The 15,805-nt window shown below is 40.7% G+C and overlaps 2 protein-coding genes across 2 annotated transcripts; both read left to right on the forward strand.

Annotated features, from left to right (window-relative positions):
• Nucleotides 1–1,160: 1,160 nt before the first annotated feature.
• Nucleotides 1,161–6,720, forward strand: LOC104947329 (MAGUK p55 subfamily member 5-A-like; the record flags this gene model as incomplete). Its single annotated transcript, XM_010773309.1, has 7 exons — nucleotides 1,161–1,353; nucleotides 1,552–1,623; nucleotides 2,154–2,321; nucleotides 2,540–2,629; nucleotides 3,965–4,077; nucleotides 4,216–4,326; nucleotides 4,453–6,720. Coding segments are annotated over 7 exons (924 nt in total), but the record flags the coding sequence as incomplete, so codon positions are not given.
• A 1,872-nt stretch (nucleotides 6,721–8,592) lies between these two features.
• Nucleotides 8,593–13,610, forward strand: LOC104947328 (protein Daple-like). The gene is made up of 3 exons (XM_010773308.1): nucleotides 8,593–9,179; nucleotides 10,490–10,602; nucleotides 13,493–13,610. The coding sequence occupies exons 1-3, from the start codon at nucleotides 9,120–9,122 to the stop codon at nucleotides 13,608–13,610; spliced, it is 291 nt and encodes a 96-aa protein (XP_010771610.1). The 5' UTR covers nucleotides 8,593–9,119.
• Nucleotides 13,611–15,805: the final 2,195 nt, after the last annotated feature.

The following is a 15,805-nucleotide window of genomic DNA, read 5'->3' on the forward strand; positions in this document are numbered from 1 at the left end:
AGGCGTTGTGTCTCGCAGATAATACAGATAATACAGATTATACAGATAATACATATGAAAAGTATAATTTGCTCAGAGTCCAGAGACAGTGGTGGTTCGGTCCGGATCCGGACCGGAGTCCGGACTTTGAGGATGCCTGCTCTAGAGCTTGCACTGGCATATGATTCGATTGGCTGACGCCTCCGTCGAGGCGGCAAAAATAGAACATTGCTCTACATTTGCAGCGAGCACCGCGAGAGAAGCTACACTTTGCTCCCACAATGCAGTTCGGCGAATCGTGACGTCACCCCATTCAAAGTGAATGGGCAGAAGCGTTGAAGCGGCAACGCACGCCGCCGTGTGCTCTCATGGCGTTTTGTTTTTCATTTGTGCTGTTTCATGTGTCTTAGAGGTAAACAGATGTATGATTTTGACCCAGCTTGACCTCGATGTTTTGAATTGTTTGGAACTTCAAAGTCCTTTGATAATGTCTCTTTAGCAAACAGCCATACATACACTCCTTGAAGTAAATAAAAACACCTGGCTGCAAAGCCAAAGCTTCAAATATGTGTAGTTTGGCTGGATGGTAATTTCATTCCTGTGATACGCAACAAGCAGTAAGATGAAGAGGAGCTTCTCTGTGGGACAAGAGGCCTCATGCAGCCCGTAACTTCAGCTGCAGGACTCATCCTCTGAAACAGAAACACCCTGAGAAGGAGAATCTGGTGTGGATCTGCCTGAACTGTGCTTGAAAGGAGTCAGCACAAGGATAAAACACTTTTTGGCCAAACAGTTTGCCTCCCTGAGGTCCTTAGACAGCTCTTTGGTCTTGCCCATGGTTGAGAGGTTGGAATCTGATTGGTTGATTCTGTGGACAGGGGTCTTTTATACAGGTAACATGTTGATATAAGGAGTACTTTCTCAAAGGAAGAGGACTTGTGTAACCGGTCTGTGGGAGCCAGAATCCTTGTTGGTTGCTAGGGGATCAAATACTTATTTCACACAGTTAAATGCAAATCAATTTTGATCTTTGATATAATGTCAATTTCTGGATTTTCTTTTTGATATTCTGTCTCTCATTAGTCAAATAAACCTACCATTACAATGATAGACTGTTAATTTCTTTGTGGGTAAACTTACAAAGTCAGCAAGGGATCAAACACTTATTTCCTCCACTGTAGCATCTTAGTAAAACTCTTGATGGTTGGCTGTGGCACTCCAATACATACTCATGTGATCATACACTTTTATTGCATGATGTGACTGTTTTTTTTATTGATATTCTCTCTTTTTTGACCACAGGGAAGAGTTTCCAGCAGCAAAGAGAAGCCATGAAACAGACCATAGAAGAAGAAAAGGAGCCGGAGAAGTCTGGTATGTTGCTCTACTATTTGCACTTTAGAGTTCCCTGAAGTAAGCATCACAAAGGGGTCCCTCCACAAAAGCATCCATTTATGATACATAAACAGCAGGATCATCTCCACATATTAACACCATTTCATGCACCATACATGAAATACAATGGGTCTTGTAGCTTAATGTGTGTGTTTTACCTTGTCGTCTCGTTTACAGGGAAGCTGTGGTGTGCGAAGAAGAACAAGAGGAAGAGAAAGAAGCTGCTTTACAACACCCAAAAGAATGATGGTAGGACTTCCTGTCTTTCTGTCACTCTCACACAAGTATCATTTGGTACCAATTTCAAAACATGTGCTTATACACTGCAAGGACTTCCATTGAAAAATCTGCATGAACCGCTAGTGGATGTGAAAGAAAGACAACATTCATGGGAATCACATCTTTATTCTAGAGGAACATTTTCTAAACAGTGTGGTAGTTCTTATTCTAGTGTCATTCATTAGTTCTATATGATCAATAGACTTTAGTTTGATGGAAAGAAAACAGTACATTCTCTAGAGGTCAACAGTGTATATCCAGGAATATTTTGCTTTGCTTATAAAAGAAAGACAAATGAAAGTAGAATTTACATATTTTACACTTTTTCCTGTTCAAAACGTTACCAGTTTGTCTAAATGTAGTACGTTTAAACTACTGTTTTCTGGCTTACATCATGATTAATTTGTGTAATATATGTAATCCCAGTATTTATTTAGTCTTCTTACACTTTTTCCTTTGGACCATATATTTGATTAATTATGTTCTACTCAATTTGCCAGATGTTGACAACGGGGAGATCCTGACCTATGAGGAGATGGCTCTGTACCACCAGCCGGCCAATAGGAAGCGGCCGATTGCACTGATTGGCCCAGGCAGTTGCGGGCAGGCGGAGCTCAGACAAAAACTGCTCAACAGCCAACCGGAGCGCTTCGCTGGAGCCGTGCCCCGTAAGATTACACACACACACACACACACACACACACACACACACACACACACACACACACTCATTCATTTGAAACATGCGTGTGTGTGTGTGTGTGTGTGTGTGTGTGTGTGTGTGTGTGTGTGTGTGTGTGTGTGTGTGTGTGTGTGTGTGTGTGTGTGTGTGTGTGTGTGTGTGTGTGTGTGTGTGTGTGTGTGTGTGTGTGTGTGTGTGTGTCAGACACCACTCGGAGCCGGCGGGAAGGCGAGCTGGGCGGTCGAGATTATCACTTTGTGTCTCGTCAGACGTTTGAGGCAGAACTGTCAGCAGGTAAGCTCTCATGCTAGGGAAGACACACTCTAATAGCATACTGTATATATATATGGGTTATTTAGTATGAAACTCTTTAAATCTTCATGTCTTTTTGGGGATTTCCATTAGCTGCTCTTCCACACAGCGGCGTGCGTTGAAAGCTTCACCATTCACTTTGAATGGGGTGACGTCTCTTTTCGCAGAACTGCATTGTGGGAAGCGAAGTGGAGCTTTGCTGGCGTGGCTTGCTGCAAGTTGAGCATTGTTCAACTTTTGAAGCCTCGGCAGAAGCTTCAGCCAATCGAATCATATGCCAGTACAAACTCTAGCCAATCAAACCGCTGCTTGTGTGTCAGGGGCGGGAGATTCATGTGATTGGTTGTTGGTCGAGTTTCAGACACGCCCGCCGGCAAGCTTCAACGCACGCCGCTGTGTGGACGGGCCGTTACAGTCAGACACACATACTAAAGTTTACACTCATTATCCAAAAATGAAGGATGGAAGAAAAAACTAAAATGATCATTTTAACCATTATTTATTCCTCACAAATGTATAGCACACCTCCACTGCAAATAAAAAGTAATTGATGACAAATATAGGTAATCAACTGAAAAGACCTTCAATTATATATTTATCCAACCTGCACTTGATAGAAGTCAATATCAGAGTTTTCTTCTTCCTTTGACACTGAAGCACAAAATCAGCAAAGGGTAGTCAAGCTAAATGATCTGACTCATTCAGAAGCCTAAATGTAAGAAGATCACCAAATAATGACGAGTCCTCAAAGAAAGGTTTGGGAACAACTGGTGTAAACTGAGCACATGAAGTACTCATTCAATAAACACAAAGTTGCAAGGTGCCAGGGACGCCAGAGAAGGGCAAGGCCTTAATGTGTGCGGGTGTTTAAATTCCTCCACCCCAACTTCCTGTGCACTTCTTCAGGCTCCCACCCAATTTCTCTATCACGACATACTCACAAGCTGGAAATACTAGCACCACTGTGTCCATGGTAACAAGCTTACATAAAAAACTAATAAGAGTAGTGACACTAGAGTTAGCAAGAAAACAGCCAAGGGTTCACATGTTTAAGTGTCATTTTTCAACAAGAATGAATATGAAATGTTACTACATTAAATATATTAGCACATCCATTTGTTTTTTGATTGTTTTCTTTATTATGAAATCAAATGAAGTTAAGTACATTAAAATGAAATCAAACCCAGAAATTATTTATATAAACATTACAAACTCAAATGAACACATTGTACTGCAGAAATGTCAAATGTCATCGTGTGAAAACATATATTACTTGAAGAAATGTGGTAAATAAAATGTTCCTTCTTGTCTTCACAGGAAAGCTGATTGAGTCTGGAGACTTTGAGAAGAACATGTACGGGACGAGTTCTGACTCAGTGAGGCAGGTCATCAACACTGGGAAGATCTGTGTGCTCTGTCTGCACACACAGGTACACACACACACACACACACACACACACACACACACACACACACACACACACACACACACACACACTGATTACACAGGGTGGTGTAGTGATGGTTTTGGTTGAATCCTTGGTGTATGTTGGTGTGTGTGTTTACAGGCTCTAAAGGTCCTGAGGAGTTCAGACTTAAAGCCTTACATCATCTTCATAGCCCCGCCCTCCCAGGAAAGACTCCGCAGCCTATTGGCTAAAGACAACAAAAACCCAAAGGTGCTTGTCTGACTGTTTACACTTCCTGTTTACACTCAGTCAACACACATATCCCCAGTGTTCATGTGTGTGTGTGTGTGTGTGTGTGTGTGTGTGTGTGTGTGTGTGTGTGTGTGTGTGTTGCAGCCCGAGGAGCTGCGGGACATCATTGAAAAGGCGCGAGAGATGGAGCAGAGCTGCGGACATCTGTTCGACGCCGTCATCGTCAACACGGACCAGGACAAAGCCTTCAACGAGCTGCTGAGACTCGTCAACAAACTGGACACTGAGCCACAGTGGGTGCCCTGCTCCTGGCTGCGCTGAGAACACACACACACACACACGTTATAAAGTGACAATGGAGTACACTTTGATACATTCAACAAACTGGAACCTTAAGCGCTGTGTGGGAGTTACACAGAGTGTCTGTTAAGGGAAACTAATCTGAGATTTTGAGAGTTTCAATGTTATGAGAAAACATATCAGTGGTGGAGAGTCCTAAAACCTAGAAATGAGTTATCATTATAGAACTTCTTCTTGACTCATCTCAAAGCTTTTTGAACATGTTTTGGATAGATGTCTGATTTAAGGTCTGTGGTTACCACGAGCTGAATATATTTTCACGTTTTGTCCTACGACAAAAAATACCTCAGTAAACACTCAATTTCAAAACGGCGGTTACTAACAAATGTCTAAATGAGACGACTAAATGTCATCACACCCAACATTAGCTGCCTTTATCTTAGCGGTGTTGATGTGAAGTCATGTGACCGTGATGTGGTTTTATAGTGTAGCGTTAGCTTTTGAGTTCAGAAGATTGAAAACATTACGAGTAAAACGTTATAAAAGTGGTGTTAAAATGTGGAGATTATCCAGCTGAACTAAAAGTGTAAGTATCCTAAAGGTGTTACTGCCACAGATCTTACTTTCTGCAAGTTTCCGAAATCAAATAAAACAAATCCCATTGATTTTTGTCATGGGAACCGGTGCGCTTCCTACAAAGATGCAAAAACTTTATAGCCTCAGTTCATCTAAATCTCCTCATTACACACATAAAAGCTAATATCTGGAATATTTCTTTTAAATCTACGACTTCATTATATTGCCTTATTTCTAGCATTTTTTTTTAGATAAGCTTTTATATAACAATACTTACTTCTCAAAATGTTCTATTCAAATCTGGTTTATACCGTATTGCCAAAAACTACAACAAAAAAATGAGAACTACTTTAAGCCTTCTATCAATATATATATAAGGATTTAAAATGTTAGGATTTTACATTGTATACATATATTATATTATTATCAATTTCAACTTTAATCTCATAACATAATGACTTTTAAAAAATTCAAATCTCAGATTAGAGTTTGTCTTCGCATTGATTCTGATGACGCTAAATAGCACACAGTCAGCATCCTGTAGAATGTATTAACCAGGCACTGATGATAATACTTCATGCTATATAAACCTTATGTGTATTCACTGTCCTTAAAGGGAGAGACCCTCACTGGGGTCTCGCACACACTCATCTTCTAATCATCACACTGTAGTGAGACCAAAACATGGACCTGGATAATCCTTTCTTCTTGTTTTATTTTAAGAGAGGAATGTGGGGCCTCATCAAAGTTGCATTCTTTTGTCTTGTGACCATTTCAACCATAATAATTCAACATATTTAAACTATAACAATCCACTTATTTAAACTTTTTGCAGAGCTTAGAATATATGAAATTAAAATCAAATCAATCTTCTTATTTTCTTATTACGGTCAAATAAATGAGGCCCCTGGTGAGCAATAAATGTGACACTAATTGAAATCCCTGAGCCACGGCATTCACTGCTATTAGGAACACACACTCACACACACTCTGTATGAAGCAGTGTATGGAGTCCACTGACTGACTGACTGACTGTTGAACAGACGGCTCTTCACGATTTCCAATGAACACTGAGATAAACGACACAGCACTTGATATTTTCTCTTTCTCTTGTTTCTGACTGACTGTCCCGTCTGATCACATTAAGTAGAGATGACCTCTGACCCTGAGCTGCTGGGTTAAGAAACCGTGAACGTTTTAGTCTTTAGCTGGCACATGATGCTGAATTTATGATATATTTTGTGTGTGCGTGTGAACGAATGTGTGTCTCAAATGTGATGGCCTGACAAAGTATCACTGTTATCACTGGGTAGAGCATTTATATATTTGTTATATTGAAGATAGGTTTATGAAGTCAAGAATGCACCAATAGGATCGCAGGTTCCACCTTTCGCCATTCGTTAAGGAGGACGAGGGGGCGGGGCTTCACTGTATTGAATGTAACGTGAATGGACACTACTTCCTGTTATCAGAAATCCCTTCTCCTGAGTAAATCTGTATGAATATTCACAATGAATAAATAAATAGATGATTGATGAAAAATTACTCGCCTTGTGTTTTTTGTTTAAAATTACACTTTTTTCCCTTAAAGTTTCTCTCCCACACTCCCCAATTTATTCCACAGTAGCACTCATTTACGTGGTACTAAAACATAACTACCAGTTACTCGGTACTATCCACAATTGTTCTTTATAGAACACCAACACACAGCGAGTGGAGTTGAATAGAGCCATCCCTTACCATTCAGTTGAAACATTACACCATAAATGAGTCTGGAAGAGGATTAGGGCTAAAGAATGTTGACAGCTGACCAAAAGTGATTTGATTTTATGAGATTTAGATCAGAATTCTGAGATTAAAGTCAGAAATCTAACTTTTCTCTCAAAATTCAGAGATTTTCAGAAAATTTAGAAATATTGTATTCTCTGAATCCTGAGCTTAATCTAAGAACAAAAACAATTCAGAACGTTTTCCTCGATTTCAACATTGTTTCAAATATGCCCCTAATCCTCTGTGTTACACTGATACTGAGGAGGATTTTCTGCTATGCTTTGTAGTAACGTGAGAGAGCCACATGGCGGCGCTGTTCTGCAGGTTATTGTTGCCATGTGCCATGCTTCAGTTTACTTTCTCAGATCTACCACTTCACTTTTTACTTTAGTCCAAATATAGCTGCTCCTTTGATTTAGCAACATGTGTGTTTGCTGCATGTTTGGTCTGGTTCTGAACAGGAAGTTGCTAAACTGCTTCTTTCCTGTCTGATCATGCCAAATCAAAGACTGGCTGATTTCCCCTTTAGCCTCACCTTGATGCACCCTTCTTTCCTTCACAGCCGTACTGCTGACTGCACTGAGATCAGCAGCAAAAGCATCTTACTCCACTTACACAGTACATTCTTCTCTCTGTAAACTACAATGGCAAGAGGATCACGTTTAAATGTTTAGCTTTTGGTTGCTTTATAAAAAGTTAAAGACTTTATAGAAATTACATTTATCACATAGAAATCAATTGTTGTCAGTGACTATACGTTACATTTTGCTCTAAGGGAAGTCCCCTAAGGCTAAAAGACCTGGAAGTGGTCCTACAGTAATCCTTCATTTTATTTTCATTCTATGAATCCCTTCCCAGTCTGCTCCGATTGGTCAACTGCTTAGAGAGCCCCTTAGTTTATCATCTACAATTTGTAGGAACCTAACCAATAAAAGCTTACATTGTGATGTCACTATGTTACTAGTAAGCAAAGGAGTGTGGGGGAGAGAAACCCCCTCTGGTGGAAACAAAGGGATTTTAGCCGTTACAGACCATTTACATGCACTAAAACCTATAGAACACTACAAGAGAGGGAAACCCCCCAAAAGCATAATAGACCCCCTTGAAGTTAACTTTGTATAAACTCGCCTTTAATATTTATACTACACAGATGCCATCTCTTTCTTTCTGCATTGTAATTTCACTCTGATCCTCAATCACTTCTAATCTTATTTTGTGCACAGGCTAAAACATCTCCAAAATATGATATCTTAATTCTGAGTCCTCTATTCCTTTTAACCAAAGGATAATAGGGAACAAAGAAAACATAGTCAATCTTATTACTAGTGCTTTCATTATAGCAAAACCAGTGTAGCTCAATATATTGCTTTTGGAAAATAGTCCACTGATTTCAGGGTACCAAAAAAAAAGTTTTCTATTTCAGGATCTTCTTCATGATGTTAATTATCGTATTGCTTATGTGCTCTTTTGCTCGCGACAGAAGGCGGTGACGTAAGACTGAGAATAAAAAATGAAAATGCGCAGTAATTGGCTGATTTACCAAATAGGGGCGGGGACTACATTTTTGCAGCAGCCGATTGGTCTATAGTGTTGTCATTCATCCCTTTCGTTCCTTTTGTCGCACTCTCAGGTTGATGGAGAGAAAGGAGGTATAGAGCGATAGAGGGACGTGGTGGAGATGTAACAAACAACGGAAATAACTATTTAAACGTTTTATGTTTATCTATCGTGTATTTAAGTTTTCTCCACTTTCTTTACTGTACTTAACTTATTTCACGGCCGTTTTTGTCGATTTACGTTCCGAGTCGTGTATCCTTGGCAACGCGAACTACTGTCCCGAGAAGTTTGGATCAAGTGTTACACCTTCAACCGGAAAATAAACTGGATCTTTACCCGCCGAACTAACAGAACTGACTCCGGTGTGCATATGGAAGCATTTCAAACAGTTTGGATTCAAATTCAACGTATTTCATTTTAAACCCAGTGTTTTGGGAAACAGGACAGCGCGAGACAATAGTGGCGAGGGAGGGAGCTCGTGCAGGGGGGAATCGATGCCTCGCGGGGGCTTTGTTCTACCGCGAGCCTTCTGCTGAGACCGACTGATGGCCGCTGGATTTATGAATATTTACTGATTAATTAACGGAGTGAAAAGCCTTTGGAACAACATGGACGTGACTCTGTCCGAGTTACTGTCCACTTTCATGGAGTCTCCGCTGGTGGTGTGGGTGAGTGGGAGCAGCACACACAAACACTTGCTGACTCTTTTTAACTTTCTCTGATCTCTTTCTCTCAGTTCGGCTACATTTCTTTAAAACTACAACTGTTGTAGAAACACAACTTTTCCCTCCATTTGACCATGCTGCAGGAGCTTGCATTATTAACCCATTGAGAGACACTGTTCTGACCGGTACATTACAGTACCAGGGAAAGTACTTTCGGAGTCAAAACAGAATCATTACATGTTGTTTTTCCTCACTGGTTACAGATGCTGTTTCTTTGTCCTTCTATCATATTTGCCCAAATAATGATGTTCTAGAGCTTCTCCCATAGTCGGCATGTCCAAGTCTGATACTGTCAAAATATGAATCAGAGCAAACATTACTGCAGCTAATTGAAGAAAACTAGCATAGCTTCAAACTGGGACTGAGCTATCCATTGCTCAAAACGAATGGAAACTCTGAGTACCCCAGAGTAATGTAGCAACAGTTAACCGAAATGTGTCACTTTTTATGGATATATTCATTTACATGCAGAGAAACTCCCTCTGGAGGGAACACAGGGATTTGATCCTTTGCAGAGCATTTACATGCACACAAACCTATAGAACACACTGCAGGGAAGGGAGACCCCAACAAGCATAATAGGGCCTCTTCTAATGTGAAGTTAACAGCATTTCACTTTCAGTATAGCTCTTAAAGAAGGGTTCCCACTTTGAACACAATGTTGATGCTCTGTTGGCGCCCCTTCAATTGTTCTTTGCAAGAATGCATTCAAATGTTAAAATGAAGCTCATCGTAAGACAAATAAGTGTATTTTTAGTGCCAAATATCCGCCTCCTCTCACTACTGCTCTGCAACTCGGCACTCCAGCGTAAGGAGGCATGTTCATACTTCAACAGACTCTGGAAGACACTCAGTTAAATGAACAAGTTCTTATCATGACCCTGGCTCCAAAATGGAGGAAGAATATTGATATCACGGCTGCAGAAAGTCTACCCATCTCCTGTTGCATACTTGAAAGTGAAACCCACCTGTTTCTTGGCCAGTTTAAAACCCCCCAAAAAACCTTTTCTCTTCTGTATGTAGCACTAAGACATGCTTGGCCTATTTGGAGCTGATGTCCTTGCAGGATTCTTGCTTCTGCGTGTTTGTTCCTTCTTGGTTGAATGCACTTAATGCAAGAGCCTCAGCCGAATGTAACAGCTATTGTAATGATCTGGAAACTCAGTATTTGGTATGATGTCATCAAGCATTTCAAGTCAAAAGGGAAACATTGAAAAGATGTGTGGTATAGTAACTTATTTCTGTGTGTGTAGGTGCGGACGCTGGGCCCTCTGGGTTCCTGTGAAGCCGCGGGCTCAGAGGAGCAGGTGAACATGTTCATGGAGCTGGTGGACGGCGTCTTCCTGCACAAGATCATGACACACATGTAAGTAACCCCACATTGAGGGGTCCACATTTTATTTGCATGAGACAGTGAAAGAAGTTATTTGATGTGTATCTGGTGTGTGTGTGTGTGTGTGTGTGTGGTGTGTGTGTTTGTGTTTGTGTGTGTGTGGTGTGTGAGAGGCATTAGACAGATGCAAACACAACTCACCACATCCTGACTCGCTGGTTTCAGGCTGTAAATGTCACAGCCAGATGTGCTGCTGAAGTCTGCATAAAAAACAGCACATTATAAGAGAGAGTCTAGTTAGATCATTAACAGTGCCTTTAGAACTGACCCGCTGTCAGTTTGTACTTTGACTCAGGAAGTGCAGTAGCAGACAGGTAGTACACCGACGCAGTGTGCTGTAACAAATCTCAACGTGGACATGCTTGCACGCACCGTTTTCAAGTAATGCTTATAATTATCTGTGCATCTTGCACAGTGACAACATCTGTTCACTGACAGACTGACAGAAATATTTATATAGTATCCACATTGCAATGTTTTCTGAGCGGCGGCAGCTTTTTTCAATAGATTCCAACGAGAACAGAAAAGTGCTGCACCCAACTTATTTTTTCTGAGCGCTCTGCCATTTTTGTTTGGTCACTCCAAGTGTTTTGAGTGAAAATCTTCAAATGTACCTGAAGCACCTAGAGAAGCTTGTTTTTGACTAACCTCATATTGAAACTATCATATTAAAGATCTGAAATTTGATTTGTTGGAGCAGGTTCGACAGGTGGACCATCGATTTTGCTGCCGACTTTTATCTTGTCTTACTTCCTGTTATTTGCAATAGTGAAAAAACAATGTCAAACAAATATATAGTAGCACAAACGGATGATCAAATCCAAGGGGATGAAGCTAGCCTGTCACACAAAAGCGGTTAGGATATGGATATGCTATCAAGATATTGTTATATAGAAATATCTTGACAGCCTGTTGTATGATATACTGGGATCGCCCCTTGCCTTAATTCTGTTGAACTATGTATGAATGAGCTGTACCGCTAATTCTGACAGCTGTAGTGCATGGAGAACAATCTGTGCACGGAGACAACACAACACTCACCGACAGCTGAGTCCAGTGTCTGCTCAAACAAACATGCTTTTCACTGTTTGTTATTGGACAGTTTACGTCTGGAAAACACATTTTTCCTCCAGTTTCTACTTCGATGAGGAGGCTAGTTTTCTACAATTACAATGGCAGTGCGCTCAGAAGAATGATGCTGGGTTCAGCTCTATTCTTTGAGGAGGAACAGCATAAGCTCTGTCCTCATTGGGAACAATTCAAAAAGAATCTGGTGGTTAGAAAAATGTGATATATTATGGTCAGAAGCCCTGAACAGCAGAACCGTTGACATTTTGCCATGATGACACATAAGTACATATGGTAAATGATAAATAAATTCATTTATAAGCGCTTAATTCAGTCTTTACTACTCCTTAAATTGCATTTACATATACAAGTCAGCATCCATATCCATGCATACAGAGGCAGGGCTACCATGCCTCCTGTTCAAGGAAGCTAACATTCATTAGGTAACATTAAGTATCTTGCCCATCACAAGCTGAAAAATCTTTGCGTTTCTGTCAAGGCTGACAAATATTATTTTCCTTTCATTCTTTATAAATTGGAGCGACACATTTGGGCACTAAATCTGTCCCGACTGATAATAACGGCACATACCTACTTGTGTGGAATCTAAATCTCCTCCCACCAGACGGCCCTCTGTCCCCAATCACCCCACATGTTCATATATCAGTTATTGTCTTCGGAAACAATGATAATCACCCTATTGTTCTCCTGGCAATGAATGTAGGCTGGGGGGGGGGGGTCATTAGGACTGTCGGGGGGGTTTATTGGAAAGTGGGTTACGGGCGAGGAGGCAAGGGTGGAGAGCCAGAAGGAATAATAAAGGAAGCCAGCCAGAGAAGCAGTACGCTGTCTGAACTATCTTCATTCTGAGTCACACTGAAACAGGCTGAAGTGTTAGTCAACATAGTGTAACTGAAATGAGGGGAGCTGGCATCTGAAATGGATGTGCTGAAATACTTAAATGTGTAATTTGAGTACAATGAATAAGCTTTTGATGACCTTAAAGTGCAAAGTCGAGTTGAAGTATCTGAAGTGCTGTTCAAACTGTGTAAGTGAAAGTCAAGTAAGAACTTACTCTAACTTAAAGTCAAAGATTGATGTTTTGGCTGAAGTAGAGCTGGAATACACTGTGTATTTCAATGTGTGTGGAATTGTGATTATGTTTTTGTACAAATGTGAAACGCTAAGACCTGAAAGGGCAAGTGATATTTAAAGTGTGAGCTCTGATATGGTTCAAGGATCCATTTTAATACAAGTGCAGAGTGATGTTGAAGTGCTGTTTCCTTACATTTCTGTCTTAACCACTGAACCAGATGAAACCTGGCAAATAATAAAAGCCGAGCTCATTCAAAGGAGAATAGATGAAACCATGTGACATGTCAGTCTGTAACCCTATTATTGTTCAGTTACTGTTTTAATAAACCTATTAGTAGATGAAGTATTTTCTTTAGCTTCGTTTCAGTACAGTACATTTTCCAGGAGCTCAGATGGTAAGGATCACTTCTGAATGCAAAATGGACGTTTGTTTTCCAGCCTCTGTGTTCTTATTATCATCCCCATGAGGCAGCAGACTGACTCCATGACAGTAGGTCAGCCAGACAGCGTCACCCCCCCGTTCAAATGCAAATCAGTCTGGCCCAGGCTGGCGTGTGTCGGGCATAAATCCGAATCCAACACAATAGTAACCCTGCATTTGGGACCTGTGTGCGTATGTGTGTGTAATATGATCTTTGTCTTAAGTAGCACCAATTTACGTCAATCTAAGTGCTCCTGTAATGCGTTTGTGTCTCCATAGTGACCCCAGCCCCACCAATCAGAGACTGACCAAGAATGTGAACAATGACGTGTCACTTCGCCTCTACAACCTGACCGTTCTCACCAGACACATCAAGACGTACTACCAGGTATGCTAACACAAGAGCTCACAAACTACGGCAACACTTATAGGTTCTTTGTAACCAAACATCTCTCAGAGGGGCGTGGGGAGGGGCTCCTTATTTTCATCTAAAGTAACAGACAGAGAATCAGCACTTTGGAAACAGGGCTGAAACAGAGGGGATTATGGGATGCTGCAATGATCTGTTTGGTGTTTCAGCCAATCACTTCAGAGACAGGTTTTGTATTTATCTGAGACCTATAATATATTGATGAAAAACAGTATAATAGGGGATCTTTAAAGCAAACACACATTTATGATACTTACCTACTCTTTTGTTTAATGGGTGGATCTCCACATATAATCAACACTTTCAGATTTTAAGCGTCTATGCAACCGCCAGAAGTACAAATCTAATGTTAGGCTTTAAAAGAACCACATCACCACCAACGCTAAGCTAAAGGTAGCTAATGTTTGCCGTGGTGACCTTTGGTAGTCTCATTTAGTTACTTGTTAGCAACCTCGACTTTAAGAAACATAGAAGCTTCAGACTCACTTATGGGGTATTTAACCTATTTTAATATTATTATAATTTATCAGACGTATTTGTTCGAGAACAAAATGCGAACATATTTTCAGCTTGTTCGCATTTCAGACATTCCTTTTAGGCATCTAACCAAAAACCCATAAAAAAAATTTGTTAAATTGAGAAGTGCTTAAATGCTAACTCATTTCCAGGTTTTAGGACTCATTCCTGCATCACTCCATATGCTGTCATTTGAGAATATTTAATGTTGTATTTTCTTCACTGGCATGTATGGATATTGCTTGCTCTTTACTCAGTCTCCGTCTGCCTCTTTCTGTTTCGACGGGGGCTCAAGTATATATGTGTGTGTGTGTGTGTGTGTGTGTGTCGTCTCTTAAACATAATTATTGTCATGTGTGTGTATTCTGATGTGATGGAGGTTAAGAATATGGACGGGCCCTGCAGACACGCATTCACAAACATTCCTGAACCACATAGTGTTTTTCAGATGGAACACATCAGTATGGATCTAACTCTAACCAACTGCCCAATAATTTTCTAGTCCACTTGCTTGACCACCAATAATCAGATCAATACATGCAGGAAAACACACAGTGTGCCCTGCAAAAGTCATGCTCAGTGGGAAGTGCTTTGATATAACAAATTGATAAAAACGCTTTACTGCTATACTTTTTCTTTCCTTGTCCAAAAATGTTCAATTTCCTGTTTGCTATAGGTCTGTATGTTGCATCTTTACAAAGGAATGCTTTGTTCACCTTAGCTTTACGCAGCGTCCACACGGCGGCGTGCGTTGAAGCCAGTGGGCGTGTCTGAAACTCGACCAACAACCAATCACTTGAATCTCCCGCCCCGGACACACAAGCACGCGGTTTGATTGGCTAGAGCTTGTACTGGCATATGATTCGATTGGCTGACGCTTCCGTCGAAGCTTCAAAAGTAGAACTTTTCTCAATTTTTGAAGCGAGCAACGCGAGCTAAGCGAAGCAACGGAACCACAATGCAGTTCGGCAAAGCATGACGTCATCCCATTCAAAGTGAATGGGGAGAAGTGCTGAAGCTTTAGCGCACGCCGCCGTGTGGACGGGCCGTTATGGTGAGAACAGTCAAATTCATTCTAATACTAGATTTGATTGCAATGGAAAAAAAGAGTCCTAAGAAACGATAAGATTTGGGGGAAGTATGACCAAACTTCCATCCCATATTTTCCCCATTTCAACTGATTGAGCACAGGATAGATTAGAGCGGTTCCCAACTTGCAGGCTGCGGCCCCCTAGTGGTCCGCGGAGGCATTGCAAGTGGGCCGTCAAATAATTTTATTATTATTATTAATTTTTTGTACTGGCTAAAGACTCAAACATTGACATAACAATAAGATATAGGAGATGACATTCCCATCTCAGACAACAACAGAAGAAATAAAGATAGTCAGTCAGTGAAGTCAGTCACTTCAACATTTCACAAACTAAAATAGGTCGTAATACCACCCAAAAAACAACAATGGCATATTTATTGTTCCTTTAATCCCACTCCTCGTTAGAGCTCATTATTTCCCATTTCATGGCGTGTTGAGCCACCCTTTGATTTTTTTGTAGCAATAATAATTGTATTTTTAATCTACTCCTCAAACACCTTAAATTAAGATGACTCTTTGATTGACTTTAAAAAATATGTATTTAAGCCAGAAG

Source organism: Notothenia coriiceps, unplaced genomic scaffold (genome assembly GCF_000735185.1).
Source record: "Notothenia coriiceps isolate Sejong01 unplaced genomic scaffold, NC01 NC01_scaffold00012401, whole genome shotgun sequence".
NCBI lineage: Eukaryota > Metazoa > Chordata > Actinopteri > Perciformes > Nototheniidae > Notothenia > Notothenia coriiceps.

What these genes read in the sequence shown, in the direction of transcription:
- LOC104947328 (XM_010773308.1), top strand. Translation starts at nt 9,120, where the DNA reads ATGGACGTGACTCTGTCCGAGTTACTGTCCACTTTCATGGAGTCTCCG. An exon ending in AGTCTCCGCTGGTGGTGTGG is followed by an intron (nt 9,180 to 10,489) that starts GTGAGTGGGAGC and finishes CTGTGTGTGTAG; the next exon opens with GTGCGGACGCTGGGCCCTCT. An exon ending in CACAAGATCATGACACACAT is followed by an intron (nt 10,603 to 13,492) that starts GTAAGTAACCCC and finishes GTGTCTCCATAG; the next exon opens with TGACCCCAGCCCCACCAATC.